Here is a 16,851-nt window from a genome sequence, read left to right as displayed (position 1 = left end):
CTTCTAGCTGCATCCACTGATAACAATATTTCGTCCCATTATGCATTATATAAATAACTATGTTGCTCTCTATGGATGAATTCAAAAATAATTCTGTAAGGTCTGCAAACTATTTCATCCCCTAAAATTCAATTCCAATATTCTGGAGGTAGTAATTTGATTGGTCAATCCAAAAGGTCACCAGAATGTGACCCGTAACGGGATGTTAACAGATCCTTTATGAAACAAAGTGAATATAAGGACATAATTTTTAATCAGATTGAGAGTACATCATCTTTTGACTTTTCCAGCATAAACATCGAATCATCAAGTTACTGGAGGATGCCCGTAAAATCAATCCCAGTCTTCCCACCTATGAAAGGTAAAGTCAAATGTCATGTTTGTTGATAAAGCTTCTCTATATCATCTTAATGTTGATCCACCTACTGTTCCAACCCTCTATACATGTATCCTTCCACTATATTGTGTAATACTGTATCTCCTCACAGTCTGAACAGTGGAGAGATCCATGTGGATGTTTACGGGTTTAAGCACGTGTTTGAGGACCAGGGTCTTCTGTTACACTACCTGTGTCAGGAGCTCACCCATCACTACATCCTCCAGGCAGGCTCCTACGAGGACCATCACAGGAAGTGGACACATTTCATGAGGCAGCATGGGAAATCTATCACCAACCACGTATGTAAATACTATTATCTATGTGTACAGGGTCTGTCAAATGAATCTTCATTGCATGAAATTATCTTCTATTCCTCTAGACTGCTTGGATATGAAGTTAATGCTGAAAATAATGTTGCATATTCAACTGTATTCCGATAAATAAACTATTAACACAGTATATGTTTTGATGTTTGACAGTATAAGAATTATTGTTTGGGAGTTTTTGACAGTTTTTGATAGGATGAGATGTTCAACATTTTCTTTTTTGACAGTATAAAGAACTAAAGACACTTTGTCGTGGCGGTATTCCGGACCGATTCCGTAAGCAGGTGTGGCGACAACTCATCTTCTATCGGGTCAAGGATATCATAGAACAGAAGGGAATGCACTACTTTCGAAACCTTTGTAATGCCCTTCCTGACTCACCTGTAAGTGCCAAATTTTGTACCATTAGTCAAAGATCTGTACTTTTACTTGTTTAAAACTTAAATCTGATGTTTCAAGTCAAAAATTCCTTTATCATCCCCAAGGTGTCAAAGTCCCTAAAGATGATAAACTCCTATACATACTCTCATTGTGTTTAATTTACACTTTACATGCAGATTTCTATGTCTGATTGTGTCCTTGTAGATGGCCTCCTGCTACAGGAAGCAGATATCCTTAGATTTGATGAGGACGATGCCTAGCAACACCAAGTTTTCCATGGCTGGATCTAAAGGGGTCAGTATTATCATTCATATATTTTCTGTTTGCCTCACTTATTGTTACTAGCAATTGTCAATCAAACTTGCAATATAAAAGTTCATTTGGACATTAACATGAAATTATTCATCAGTTCCCTTGGAACATTCAAGCTGAAACTTCAAACTCATAACAAAAAATGGTGGGAGTACTTGTACCAGTTCCAAAGGTCAATGGCCAAGGTCACAATTGCAAAATAAGGAAACATGTTTTGATGTGCATAACTGAAGTTGTAGAAGACACTTCCACTTGTGTTGAGTTTTCAGTGTGACCTTGAAATGACTTTGTTTGCCCTCAGATTATGGACCTCCAGGATGTACTGTTGGCCTTTTGTGTCCATAACCCTGCCATTGGGTATTGTCAGGGCATGAACTTCATCGTGGGCATGGCGCTTCTCTTCATGGACGGCCAGGACGCCTTCTGGTAAGTAGTGTACATAAAGACTTCTGTTAAGGTTTTACATTATATCTGATTGTGCGAAATCAGTGAACCATGTCAGACTGTAAAATCAACAGTAAACATTATGAATGTTTATTTCTTATGATGTGAGAATTTCTTACATTGATTTGAAAATAGAGATTTTTGACTTTTTCTACGATATGTTTTATGTTCTTGACTGATCTGATAATTAAAATGTTTGACAGGTAATGTTGTGTTTGAATCTATCGATGTTTCTCATCATTAATATAGAATAATAGATAATGATCTCTTGTTAAAGTAGATTTTTGTTTTCAATCAGGATGCTAGTGGCCTTTACAGAGCGGTTTTTCCAGAAGCACTACTTTGACCACAATCTCATCGGAGCCCAGTCTGACCAGCAGGTCTTTAAGGACATTCTGGCTGATAAACTACCCGATCTCAATCGTCACCTTGACAGTATTGATATCGAGATCTCTACGGTCACGCTTAACTGGTTCCTAGCTATCTTCTTTGATGCTGTACCGTTCCAGGTAGGACATGCTAATTTGTCTTTTAGGATGGTCAAAGGTTATGTGGTATGTGAAAGATAAGTTGACATAAAACATAATGATATAAATCAGGATACTTGAAACTAACATAATTTCACTAACATTTTTATTAAAGATATTGACAATAATAGCTTAATTGTTTTTGATGTGGACATGAAGAATTAGTTTCATTATCTTATATTACGTTAGTATATAATAAAATGGAATGCTCAATACATGTTAACTTATTGCCATGTCCATTATCCATCATCATGCATTTTCTTTTAACGTTTCTTGTGAACTACAGAAAATTTATGGAGGCATGTTGTTTATGTGGGGCGAGAGACTTTAGAAAACGTTCAGCAACACTTTCATAAAATCCAGCTGATTTATACAGGGTAGACTGGTCACATTGTCTTAGATAACAAACTCCTAGGATTGATGAAAGCTGTGATGTAAAGTCTGGGTGGTACTGTTGTTGAACTCTACACAGCCCTTACACACTATCAGTGTGAACTATGTATACTAATGGTATGGCACTGCTGGGCGACTATGTCCAATTATAGAAACACAGATAGGCTATCTATCACTACACAGCCTGGTATTCTAATTAATTTACTCCAAACTTTCATCAAAGAAACCAGCAACAGGAGGTATTCCACTATAGTTAATAGTAAAATAAAGTCAAGACTCAATAAAGACCATCAAAGGAACAGGAGGACAAATGGTCTTTATAGCCAGGTGGTCTTTATAGCCAGGTGGTCTTTATAGCCAGGTGGTCTTTATAGCCAGGTGGTCTTTATAGCCAGGTGGTCTTTATAGCCAGGTGGTCTTTATAGCCAGGAGGTCTTTATAGCCAGGTGGTCTTTATATACACACACAGGATGAAATTTGCTGAAATCAGTCAATAAGGGCTACTAAATCTAATGTCACAGATTCATATATATCTGCTGAAATCTTTTAATGGACTAAGATACCCCAAAACATAATACTGAAGCATACTAGATGAAGACTACTAAATTTGCTCAAAAAATGATCTTGGATGACCTCCATTCATGATCACATTTTCAAAAATTCTGGCAGACTTTACTCATTATTAAAAGGTAATGTCAATCAAATGTTGGACTACAAGCATACTGAATTTGTGTGCTTCCTTCGCTGTAGGAGATTGAGGTGCAGTAAAATTGTTTGCTATTCTGAATGACCTTGACCTTCTCAAGAGGATACAGCTTATTTATTGTATTACCTGTGGCATACAATGAATCACAAAAAACATGCATGCCTTGGACCTTCAATATGTGCAAGTTTAGGAGAGCTATGATTAATGATATCCAAATGAGCAAAACAGGTCCCATGGACCTCTTGTTATACAAATTGATCAAGTGATGTTACATCTATATGATGTCCCTTGATCATATTTATGGTATTGTGTGGTTACATTAACATTAATTGGCACACAGGGGCCTTTGCCAAACTAGTAGACAGTTGAACTCTTTAACTTGTTTAATTCAAAGACCCAGTTTAATTTGAAGTATTTTGTTCGTCTGCACAAACTTCCCACCAAACAACAGGATCTGCTGATGATACTTCATTCTGCTGACCTTGAAATTTAGAAGCTTGACTGGATGTCATTTTCTTCGTGATAGCTCTCTGATGTTTCACACTAGTTCTATACATGATAGCTCTCTGATGCTTCACACTAGTTCCTATACGTTACATTCATGCTCCTCTAAATGATATTTAGCCAGTACTGATCATTCACAGAAATCTCCCTCACAGTATGCCTAATTGGTTTTATGTGTATCAAAGCCAAAATTAATTAACACCCAACCATCACTGGTTTCCATAAGATGTGTGAGGGAAGCTAATAATATTTTCATGGGTGATGCCAAGTACCCTGTGTATGTGTCAGTGGGTGAAGCCCAGTACCCTGTGTATGTATTAGTGGGTGAAGCCCATTCCTGTGTATATATTTGTGGGTGAAGCCCAGTACCCTGTGTATGTGTTAGTGGGTGAAGCCAAGCACTCGGTGTATGTGTTAGTGGGTGAAGCCCAGTACCCTGTGTATGTGTTAGTTGGTGAAGCCCAGTATCCTGTGTATGTGTTAGTGGGTGAAGCCCAGTACCCTGTGTATGTGTTAGTGGGTGAAGCCAAGTACCCTGTGTATGTAATAGTGGGTGAAGCCCAGTACTCTGTGTATGTGTTAATGGGTGAAGCCCATTCCTGTGTATGTGTTAGTGGGTGAAGCCCAGTACCCTGTGTATGTGTCAGTGGGTGACGCCAAGTGTCAGTGGGTGATGCCCAGTACCCTGTGTATGTGTTAGTGGGTGAAGCCCAGTACCCTGTGTATGTGTAAGTGGGTGAAGCCAAGTACCCTGTGTATGTAATAGTTGGTGAAGCCCAGTACCCTGTATATGTGTTAGTGGGTGAAGCCAAGTACCCTGTGATGTAATAGTGGGTGAAGCCCAGTACTCTGTGTATGTGATAGTGGGTGAAGCCCAGGACCCTGTGTAGGTGAAAGTGGGTGAAGCCCAGTAACCTGTGTATGTGTTAGATGTGTATTACTTTAGTGAGTTAAGCCCAGTACCCTGTGTCTGTGTTAGTGGGAGAAGGCCAGTACTCTGTGTATGTGTCAGTGTGTGAAGCCCAGGACCCTGTGTAGGTGTAAGTGGGTGAAGCCCAGTACCCTGTGTATGTGTTAGTGGGTGAAGCCCAGTACCCTGTGTAGGTGTTAGTGGGTGATGCCCATTACCCTGTGTATGTGTTAGTGGGTGATGCCCAGTACCCTGTGTATGTGTTAGATGTGTATTACTTTAGTGAGTTAAGCCCAGTACCCTGTGTATGTGTTAGTGGGTGAAGCCCAGTACCCTGTGTATGTGTTAGATGTGTATTACTTTAGTGAGTTGAGCCCAGTACCCTGTGTATGTGTTAGTGGGTGAAGCCTAGTACCCTGTGTATGTGTTAGTGGGTGAAGCCAAGTACCCTGTGTTTGTGTTAGTGGGTGATTCCCAGTACCCTGTGTATGTGTTAGTGGGTGAAGCCCAGTACCCTGTGTATGTGTTAGTGGGTGATTCCCAGTACCCTGTGAGGTTGAGCCCAGTACTCTGTGTATGTGTTAGTGGGTGAAGCCCAGTACCCTGTGTATGTGTTAGTGGGTGAAGCCAAGTACCCTGTGTATGTGTTAGTGGGTGAAGCCCAGTACCCTGTGTATGTATTAGTGGGTGAAGCCCAGTACCCTGTGTATGTGTTAGTGGGTGAAGCCAAGTACCCTGTGTATGTGTTAGTGGGTGAAGCCAAGTACCCTGTGTATGTGTTAGTGGGTGAAGCCCAGTACCCTGTGTATGTGTTAGTGGGTGAAGCCGTACTGTTAGTGGTGGGTGAAGCCAAGTACCCTGTGTATGTGTTAGTGGGTGAAGCCAAGTACCCTGTGTATGTGTTACTGGGTGAAGCCCAGTACCCGGTGTATGTATTAGTGGGTGAAGCCCAGTACTCTGTGTATGTGTTAGTGGGTGAAGCCAAGTACCCTGTGTATGTGTTAGTGGGTGAAGCCAAGTACCCTGTGTATGTGTTAGTGGGTGAAGCCCAGTACCCTGTGTATGTGTTAGTGGGTGAAGCCCAGTACCCCGTGTATGTGTTAGTGGGTGTAGCCAAGTACCCTGTGTATGTGTTAGTGGGTGAGGCCCAGTACCCTGTGTATGTGAAAGTGGGTGAAGCCCAGTACCCTGTGTATGTATTAGTGGGTGAAGCCCAGTACCCTGTGTATGTGTTAGTGGGTGAAGCCAAGTACCCTGTGTATGTGTTAGTGGGTGAAGCCAAGTACCCTGTGTATGTGTTAGTGGGTGAAGCCCAGTACCCTGTGTATGTATTAGTGGGTGAAGCCCAGTACCCTGTGTATGTGTTAGTGGGTGAAGCCAAGTACCCTGTGTATGTGTTAGTGGGTGAAGCCCAGTACCCTGTGTATGCATTAGTGGGTGAAGCCCAGTACCCGGTGTATGTGTTAGTGGGTGAAGCCCAGTACCCTGTGTATGTGTTAGTTGGTGAAGCCCAGTGTCCTGTGTATGTATTAGTGGGTGAAGCCCAGTACCCTGTGTATGTGTAGTGGGTGAAGCCAAGTACCCTGTGTATGTGTTAGTGGGAGAAGGCCAGTACCCTGTGTATGTAATAGTGGGTGAAGCCCAGTACCCTGTATATGTGTTAGTGGGTGAAGCCAAGTATCCTGTGTATATGTTAGTGGGTGAAGCCCAGTACCCTGTGTATGTAATAGTGGGTGAAGCCCAGTATCCTGTATATGTGTTAGTGGGTGAAGCCAAGTACCCTGTGTGTGTAATAGTGGGTGAAGCCCAGTACTCTGTGTATGTGATAGTGGATGAAGCCCAGTACCCTGTGTATGTGTTAGTGGGAGAAGGCCAGTACTCTGTGTATGTGTCAGTCGGTGAAGCCCAGTACCCTGTGTATGTGTTAGTGGGTGAAGCCCAGTACCCTGTGTATGTGTTAGATGGGTATTACTTTAGTGAGTTAAGCCCAGTACCCTGTGTATGTGTTAGTGGTTGAAGCCCAGTACCTTGTGTAAGTGTTAGTGGATGAAGCCCAGTACCCTTTGTATGTGTTAGATGTGTATTACTTAAGTGAGTTAAGCCCAGTACCCTGTGTATGTGTTAGATATGTATTATTTTAGTGTGTGAACCCCAGTGCCCTGTGTTAGTGTAGTCAGAACATTGACCTGCTGTTTGTGATTACTAAATGGGGGCCAATGTAACAAGATCGCTGTTATCTTTGATTACAAATCAGAAGTTAATTGTAAATTTATTGCCAGGAATTTAGGGCAATGGACCCTCCACACAGTTACATCTGGTAAATGTCCTTAAGTTTTGATACCAGTAAATATTGTGATGTTGCTATAGGTTCTCTAGTACTTTGAAGTCTACATCCTAATTATTGAGCCAATTCTGCAGATAAAACAGGAAGTTTAGATTTTTTAAATATTTTGATTGAACAATAATAAGGCATAAAATTGAGAACTTTTTTTGTAAGAAGCCTTTTTTTCAACTTCACATACTTATATTAAAAATAATGAAATGTGATATCCTTGTAATTTTTGTATGCATTTTAGGTGGCCAGGATTTTTATTTATTGACTAGCTAGCGTTTGGTAGTTTTGATCTACATATAGCGTATTCGCCTTAATTAGAGCCCAGGATGCTTAAATAATTGTAACAAAGGGGGCGCTTATTAGTGAACCAAAATGTGATTTGTGGACGGAAAATGTCTGTTATATACATTAATCTGTAAAGTTTAAGACTCATATCCTTTAAGACACATTATAATGTCGTAATTCACATGCAAAAGACTCGCAAGTTAAATTAATATGGGATGCATTGCTGATGTCACAGGCATCACATATTGTAAAACATTGTTAAATCACAAGATGAGGTTGTTTATACATTTAAACTCCTTCTCTAGAAAAGGAGAGGGGTACTTATAGGGGGAGGCCCGCTAATTACGGTGAATACAGTAGGACATTTTCTCTCATACCTACGGGTGTAATACTAGTTTATCCAATGCGATATGAAAGAGTCCTATAATATTTGAATAGATATAAAACTGATAAGAACACAAATTAAAAATCAAATGACAAGAAACGAAATTGATATAGCACATTATATACAAATAATTTATTTTATAACAGTTGTCTGTCACTCAATCATGTTGATATGAAAGCAATAGCAGGTCTTAACTTTCAACCAAAGCTTTGTATCATACCTCCCATAGTTACCATGGTAATATCTCATCTCCTAAAGTCACAATGGTTACATCTCATCTCCTAAAGTTACCATGTTTACATCTCATATCCTACAGTTACCATGGTTACATCTCATCTCCTAAAGTCACAATGGTTACATGTTTACATCTCATATCCTACAGTTACCATGGTTACATCTCATCTCCTAAAGTCACAATGGTTACATCTCATCTCCTAAAGTTACCATGGTTACATCTCATCTATTATAGTTACCATGGTTACACCTCACCTACCATTACTACCATTATCTCACCTCTCATAGTAACATTTCAAATAACATTTACTGTGGTAACATCCCTACTATGTCATGAAACTAACCCTTAGTCGCCACTTTTATTGTATCATACATTGATAACAGTTATATACAGCATATTGATGATGGCTGATTTGTACCATTTCGTCTTTCGTCTTTTTGCCTTAAAAAATCTTGTCTTTTTGTCTTTTTACCACGAAAAGATGAAAATTTAGAATTTTAAATTTCGTCTTTTCGATGCGAAAAACAAGATACAGAAATATTTAATTTTTGTCTTTTTGGGGCAAAAAGACGAAACGGCACAAATCAACCACCGTATATATTGCATAGTACTCTCAAACTTGAAGTGAGAACTCTTTCATCCTATCATTATATAGTTACTATAGTAACCAGTGACAAGTTAACACATCTATCTACAGCATGCATATTTAGATGTTAAGGTACTCCTATGTTTCCTTATTTAACAATTACCATAATTACCAAAGTAACAACCTGTTACCATTGTGAATGTTACAGAAGTCAGCCCTAGAACATATTTTTGGAATGTTGCTTACTTATTTTTGTGTCACAGTTGAACATGTGTACTGCTAGATATAGAAAATGAACTTACTATCTTGAGCACTTTTATCCACGAGTGCTAATTAATTAGGTGGACACAGAGCGCCTAGTATAACCTGGCCTAGCTGGGTAAAATGTCAAGTCTATATCACACATCAAACACTAACATTATACAGCCAAAGCTTTAAATTTCATAGTGGCCGGAACAATGTCGGTTACGTTGTTGGGATATTTAGTTTTATATCCTTTCAACAGCCAGGGTCATGTAAGGACGTGCCAGGTTTGATGGCGGAGCACCCAGAGAAAAACCGCTGACAAGCGGTCAGTACCTGGCAATTGCCCCACATGGGATCCAAACTTGAGTCCCAGAGGTGGAGGGCTTGTGGTAATATGTTGGGACATCATCACCACTCAGCCACAGCAACCCCAACTGACAATGTATATTATACAACTAAAGATCTGACTCTCGTCATGGCCCTGACAATGTATGTTATTATACCTCACTTTCATTTAGAATATTCAGATTGGATTAAACTTGATCACATGACATTGAATAAGATAGATGTTTCACTGACTTTGAAAGGCGAGGGAAATAACTCCAGGGAAATAACCCCTTGGAAGCTCCGCCTGTGACTGGAAGTTGACGTCATCTGCAACGTCAACCAACAACGGCAACGCTGCCTCTTATTTTTTTTGCAGCCCGACAAATTTAGTCTTTTACCAGAGATTTTTTTCTTTTAATTTTGTTCTGTATGACAAAATAATTATGTCCGTATGTGTCAGATACATCTAGAATTATCTCCCTGGGAAGAGTTATTTTCTCTCGGAAAAAACTCTTTCCAGGGAGACATTTCTAGATGTATACCTCCACAGAAGGCCATAATTGTATATTATACAGCTAAAGCTCTGACTTTCGGCATGGCCCTGACATTTTATATTATATAACTAAAGCTTTGATTTTCGTCATGGCCCTGACAATGTATATTATACAACCATAGCTTTGACTTTCATTGTGGCTTGTTTGAGCTGTATCCACTCGCCCTTGTCGTAGTTGTACCAGACCATGCCGAGTTGGTAACGCCCGTTAAGGTTACTGTAATGACAATGTTTGTACCACCACCCAGCAGTGTAATACATGGCACAGTTAGTACTGCTCCCATCGTTATCCTGGTCTGGGGCGCTGAACCCCATCTCATCCGAGTACTCGAGGGAGTCAGTGGCGTTACCTTGGTAACCATCCACATGTAACTTGTATTTACTGTCCTCGTTCCCGATACTGAAATGAGAGTAAGTCACTGTCCAATATTTATTGTTCATATCCACCATGTCAATCTTTAATGACAGGTTTTTATTAGAGGTTAGCGAGTGAATAAGGTCATTTCCTAGCCAAAATTCGTTATCACTAGAACCAAAGCCTGCTTTGTAATCATTCCAACTTCGGGCAAATTCCTCACTACCATCAAATCGTCGTTGTATGAGGGTCCAACCTCCCGTCCCATCTTCCATATCACAGTTAACTTTGAGTGAGCGTGAGGCATTAGCTGGGTAAATCACATATTGACCTGATCCGTGATAGCCACGATCGTAATAGTCTTCACAATCTGTAATAGATGTACAGCAATAAGCTCAAATACCTACATGATTTTATCAATGGTGTACAACAAACTTTATTTGACAGAATTCTTTTATGCCCGATTTGCCAAGAAAGAAAACATTTCATCTACAATTAACAGTAATTTCCCTGAAAGTGGTGCTACACATGAAGGCACTTCAGAAGTCAGTTGGTTTACAATCATTTCAGAGCAGTTTACTTTCATTAATTCTTTAATAGATTATAGCATTAACTGCTTTTACTTAATGCTTGATTTACTACAAAAATGTGGATTTTGCAACAATACTGTAAAGCTGCTACAGTTGTCTGGTTTTAAAAGTCTACAACCACATCAATAAAGGATTTACAAACAAATTGACAATGACCATCTGTGACCTTGACAATGACCTTGACCTTACCTTGAGGCAACATGAACCTTACATGATCCACTTCCTGTTTCAGTTCGTCTATAACAGTGACATTACTGTTGAGATACTCTATTTCTTTTACCATATCTCTGATGACATCTGATTGGTTGGTGTTGGTCAGGTGAATGCGGAACAGACCCTGATCAAGCCTCTTAAGCATCTCCTTGACCATGACTTCTGTTTCTATAAGTTTCGACACTTCCTGTTTGAGTTGGGTTATCTTTGCATCCTGATTTCCGTCTGTGCTGTATTTTCTACACTCAAACAATGATTCATTGAGGGCGTTAATTTCTAGTTTTGAAATTCTGTTTTCATTGTAAATGATCTGCAGTGACAAATCTTCCACTCGTGATTTCAATGTGTCTAAATGTTCTGTATCAAACGGCAATGCATTATCAAAAGGTTGTCTTGGCGTTTCAATATTTACATTTTCTACTTGTTGTTTCTGTTGTTGTTGTTGTTGCATTTTGCGAAGGTTTGACATTGTCTCCTTCATGTCCATAACAGAGTTATTAAGCTGAATCACGTACATTCTGAGTAAGTTGAATTGTTGGTAACCTAGCGACTGAACATCAGCGACCTTCCACTCGACATCTCGTACATGGTTAGTATTGTTGAGGATCATGTTAGTGAGAGAAGTGATCTGACGCTGGTTAAACTGAGTAGAATTCACAATGTCAGTACTGGCCATCTTCCATTGGTCCAAAGTAATAACATTTTGTGTGAAGTTGAGGAGAGATTCCTGTAACTTGCCCATGAAATCTCCAAGTTGGATCGAAGTTAGTTTGGACTCCAAACTAGTTAAACCCACCTTCAACTCATCATACATCTTTTCCAAGTCGGATATTTCCTCATCGCGTTCCTGAATCTCCAGTATAAAATCCTCGGTGTTGAGGTACTGAGGATGTCTGTGGGGTAGAACACTGACCGGTATCTCCCTCAACGTCTCCTCCCCACTGCCTGGGTCTATCTCATTGGAACTCTCCTCCATTGGAGTTAGGATATAGTCTGTTTCTATGTCCCCAGACCCTCCGTCACTTGTCTGTAGGTGTAGAGTGGAGCTCGGGAATGACATGTTACTGTCTAATTTACTCATCCTTGACATGATGTGACGGAAGTTTCCTTCTATAAAAGGTTTTGTTCTATTCTCTATGAGCTGCTGTAAACCTTGTATTTTAGCCAGATTATCACTTATATTTTCCTGGTGTATTTCCATCATATCAAATGCATTTACGGAGATGTTTTTTATATCATTCTCAAGATTTTCAAGTCGTAGTGAATATTTTCCAAATTGTCGGTCAAGTTTACGGAAAGACCTTCTAGTGCTGTCCTTCACTTTCTTGTAACCGTCCAATTCAGTTTTTATCTGTTCTTGCTCAAGACGCATGTTGTCCATGTTGAGACGATAATTGTCGACATTTTCCTCGAGCTGGGTGAGTCTGTCCTGTATCTCTGACATATGGTGCTGAAGTTCCATTGTTGATGCCAAAGCTCTGATAGCATCATCATTATTCTCTATACTGTGACGTTCTAGGTCACTTATCTTGTCCCTGCAATGATGACAAAAAGAAAATTATAATTACTGAAACTATCTTCTATACAGTCTCAGTGAAATGGGAAAAAGGAATGTTTGCTCAACTATGTATCTGTAAATTTTCTAAAAACAATTAAGTTGAAAAGCAAAATTGACTGTAAAGAAATACTAAAAACCATTTTCTTTTCGTTAAAAGGATTAAATAGCCTACTAACTTGGCAAAGTTTGATTGCTATTTTTGACAGATTTTTTTATTATTACTGAATAGGGCCAGTGTGGGAGCCCTACATGTATTCTAAAATGGCAATGTCTGGAAGTCTAAAATGGTTGTAATGGCCTCTAAAGGGGTCAAATCTAAAATTGTCTGATTAAAGTGAAAATATGTATACAGGGGTGTTTGATGGGCACTGAATACAATGAATACAGGTTGAAGAGGTCTGGAAGTCCACGATTCACACAGTGACCTCTACTTACAAAAAACATAATATTGTCGGATTGCAATGAAAATTGGTATTTAGGGATGTTTAGGGATTATTGTTGTGAATTGAGATACTGAAATATTGGATGCAAGAACCAAAAACGACTGCTCTAGCCAGTACGCCACACTTCCTGCAGCTGAAGTTCTTCATGAACATTCATGGACTTGCCACCCATAAAAGTGTTTCTTTTCATTTACTCTTACAGATATATGCCTGGATATGGGGGGAGGGGGAAATAAACTCTATAAGTTTGCAGTTTTTACATGGTGTGTGTTTGTGATTCATCAGCTTAAGATTTACTTTAACATCAATAAACAGTCCATTTTAACAAGGTCAGACATCTAAAACCCTTGATGTTTAATTACACTTTTTGATACTATCTGTGTTTTCTGTGTATTTATAGGTATAATGAATCGCCTGTTACTGGAAAACTGCTCAGAAATCTAATGATTTCACTTTACTACACTGTAGCACAGGGTCTGGTAAAACTGCTCAACTCATCATCTATAAAACTGCTCTATAATCTAATGATTTCACTTTACTACACTGTAGCACAGGGTCTGGTAAAACTGCTCAACTCATCATCTATAAAACTGCTCTATAATCTAATGATTTCACTTTACTACACTGTAGCACAGGGTCTGGTAAAACTGCTCAACTCATCATCTATAAAACTGCTCTATAATCTAATGATTTCACTTTACTACACTGTAGCACAGGGTCTGGTAAAACTGCTCAACTCATCATCTATAAAACTGCTCTATAATCTAATGATTTCACTTTACTACACTGTAGCACAGGGTCTGGTAAAACTGCTCAACTCATCATCTATAAAACTGCTCTATAATCTAATGATTTCACTTAACTACACTGTAGCACAGGGGCTGGTAAAACTGCTCATCTCATCATCTATTAAACTGTTCTATAATTCAATGATTTTACTTTACAACACTGTAGCACAGGGGCTGGTAAAACTGCTCAACTCATCATTTGTATATCTGTGTAGTGCAATGATAACTAACATTTATACATGTAACCTGATGAAGTCATAATTATGATTCATTAAAACCTGTCTAATCAAGCAGGTAGTCTTTATACAGAGGTGGTCACCTGTCTTATCAAACAAGTGGTCTTTATACAGATTTGGTCACCTGTCTTATCAAACAAGTGGTCTTTATACAGATTTGGTCACCTGTCTTATCAAACAAGTGTTCTTTAAATAGAGGTAGTCACCTGACTTATCAAGCAGGCGGTCTTTATACAGATTTGGTCACCTGTCTTATCAAACAAGTGGTCTTTATACAGATTTGGTCACCTGTCTTATCAAACAAGTGGTCTTTATACAGAGGTGGTTGCCTGTCTTATCAAACAAATGTTCTTTATATAGAGGTAGTCACCTGTTTTATCAAGCAGGCGGTCTTTATACAGAGGTTCTCGCTTGTCAGGTTTTACATTACAGTGTATTGCTCTCTACTAAGTACCAGATTTAATAAGATTTTGCTGAGTTGTGGAGAGTTGTGTCAAGTCCCTGTGAGTACAAAGGACCTAAGAGAGATTGAGTAACACACTTGACACCATGTGTCAGGAAGCCTGGTGTCATTAATGCTTTTGTTACAATTGACAATTAAAAAGTTGTATTGATTTCAGAATCCTCTTAAGTTAGCATTGATCCACAACAGGGACTTAGTGTGGCCATTATAACCACACACAGACTGGCATTATATATATTTTACTGTGATCTGGGGCTCAGATAAGGTGCAAAGATCCGCGGTATACTTCAGGGCAGGAATGTAGGTGGAAATCTAGGCATCACATTTTATGTAGGGGGAGGAAACATTTTAGTCACCAACAGAACAGAAATGATAGTGATTTCAATATTAGAAAAGAAATGGATTCTTCTTAAAATGCAATAAAACGTGAGCAAGTATTTGATATGTGAGATGACAATATTGATGAGTGAGATGATAATGTTGATGAGTCAGATGACAATATTGATGAGTGAGATGATAATATCAATGAGTGAGATGATGAATGAGATGACAATATTGATGAGTGAGATGAGAACATTAGTGAGTGAGATAACAATATATATATAAGTGAAAAATGACTCTTTGATGAGTGAGATAAATCTGTTGATGAGTGAGATGATAACATTCAAATGCAAAATTGCATGATATGAAAACAAAAGATTGTTGTGAGAAAACAGAAAAATGTGATGATAAAAAGTTGAAATTATAAGGTTGGTTGAAAAGCTCACCTGTCGGACTGTCTGTCTCTTTCCAATTGCCTTAATTTTCTCATCAGAAAGTCTGTCTTTGATGATAGCTTTGTGATTTCGTAATGACTGTGGTCAGGAACGTCTGTGGAATGGGCGCTGGGAAGTGTCCCAGGGAGTTGAGTTGGGGTGTTCGAAGATCCAGGGTCCCCTGTTGGTGTGTAGCCTCCCGCGGCAGTGACAGAGTCAGTGACGGGAGGGTCAGTGGTGAGGGGGTCGAGTGACTCAGTAGTGACAGTATGTAAGGATGGCATCAAAAGACATAGAACCATCCCCACCACACAGGGACTCATGGTGGCAGCCTTAATACTTTACAGCCATGGTACCTCTGTAATCTGGTGTGGTCATCCTAGGCACTGTCCAGCTGGTCAAGTTGAAAGTGACATATAGCGCCTGGTGACCAATGCCTCCTCTGAGTACTGTGTTGGCTGTCTGATACCAGAGCAGTACAAACTCTGTTGGAGCAGCTCACTCCAGCTGCAGGGGGTGATGTACACTAATATAGAACAGTCCAGCCTAGTTTTACTTTTGAAAGGAGAGGCCTATTTGGGGGTAACTGGCAAGTAATTGGGTTTTGTTAGTCTAGAGGAATTATGACTTTTAATGTTGTTTTATGAGAGGCATATTTTGGGGTACATGACTAATGTATTGATTTGCTGTGTTATTCAATGGAATCCTTTGTTGTGATGGCTTTGCCTACTTGTCTTTTAAGGATAAGTACAACTTGGGGCCCACAAGGGACATCTGCAGACACTACTGGGGGCCCATTAGGGATAATCATGTTATATCAGACACATACAAGTGACATTGAGGACATGGCTCTGTTTTATTGATAATGTGTGAGGCAGTTGTTTTCTATGTAATTCTGACTGAGGAAAATATCTGTGTACTAGCTAGAGTCTGTTAGTGATAATAATACAAATAATAATACAAATAACAGACATTATCCATTCAGTATCATCCTAAATGTATTTGATCATTATTTGGTATATTTACATGTGTGTTGAATAATAAATAAAACTTAATTAAAACTAAGCTTGGTTTCCATGCATTTCTAATAGCTTTTTAAAACACTAATTTTCTCTGTGTATTACCTGTATGCTGTGTGTACCTGTATAAGCCCTATATACTGTGTGTACCTGTACAAGCCCTGTATACTGTGTGCACCCGTATAAGCTCTGTATACTTGTATACCTGTATAAGCTCTGTATACTGTGTATACCTGTACAAGCCCTGTATACTGTGTGTACCTATACAAGCCCGGTATACTGTGTGTACCTGTAATAGCCCTGTATACTGTGTGTACCTGTATAAGCCGTGTATACTGTATGTACCTGTATAAGCCCTGTATACTGTATGTACTTGTACAAGCCCTGTATACTGTGTGTACCTGTATAAGTCATGTATACTGTATGTACCTGTATAAGCCCTGTATACTGTGTGAACCTGTATAAGTCATGTATACTGTGTGTACCTGTACAAGTCCTGTAAACTGTATGTTCCTATATAAGAACTGTATATTGTGTGTATCTGTATAAGCCCTGTATACTGTGTGTACCTGTGCAAGCCCTATATACTGTGTGTAC

At 39.2% G+C, this 16,851-nt stretch overlaps 2 protein-coding genes across 2 annotated transcripts in view; one reads left to right on the top strand and one right to left on the bottom strand.

The window, feature by feature from the left end:
• Nucleotides 1-16,851, top strand: part of LOC138322154 (TBC1 domain family member 2B-like) — a gene marked incomplete at its 3' end in the record, with an annotated part of 37,483 nt that overhangs the window by 16,770 nt on the left and 3,862 nt on the right. Inside the window, exons 13-18 of the mRNA XM_069266205.1 lie at nt 291-361; nt 489-678; nt 933-1,088; nt 1,291-1,380; nt 1,700-1,824; nt 2,141-2,351. Coding sequence (XP_069122306.1) covers nt 291-361; nt 489-678; nt 933-1,088; nt 1,291-1,380; nt 1,700-1,824; nt 2,141-2,351 — 843 coding nt within the window. The remainder of the gene's footprint in view (nt 1-290; nt 362-488; nt 679-932; nt 1,089-1,290; nt 1,381-1,699; nt 1,825-2,140; nt 2,352-16,851) is intronic.
• Nucleotides 8,254-15,773, bottom strand: LOC138320889 (protein scabrous-like). Its single transcript, XM_069264177.1, has 3 exons — nt 15,248-15,773; nt 10,969-12,527; nt 8,254-10,559 (listed from the first exon to the last, which is right to left on the bottom strand). The coding sequence occupies exons 1-3, from the start codon at nt 15,556-15,558 to the stop codon at nt 9,943-9,945; spliced, it is 2,487 nt and encodes an 828-aa protein (XP_069120278.1). The 5' UTR covers nt 15,559-15,773; the 3' UTR covers nt 8,254-9,942.

Source organism: Argopecten irradians, chromosome 4 (assembly GCF_041381155.1).
Source record: "Argopecten irradians isolate NY chromosome 4, Ai_NY, whole genome shotgun sequence".
In the NCBI taxonomy this organism is placed as follows: domain Eukaryota; kingdom Metazoa; phylum Mollusca; class Bivalvia; order Pectinida; family Pectinidae; genus Argopecten; species Argopecten irradians.
This window is presented reverse-complemented; position numbering and strand designations above follow the sequence as displayed.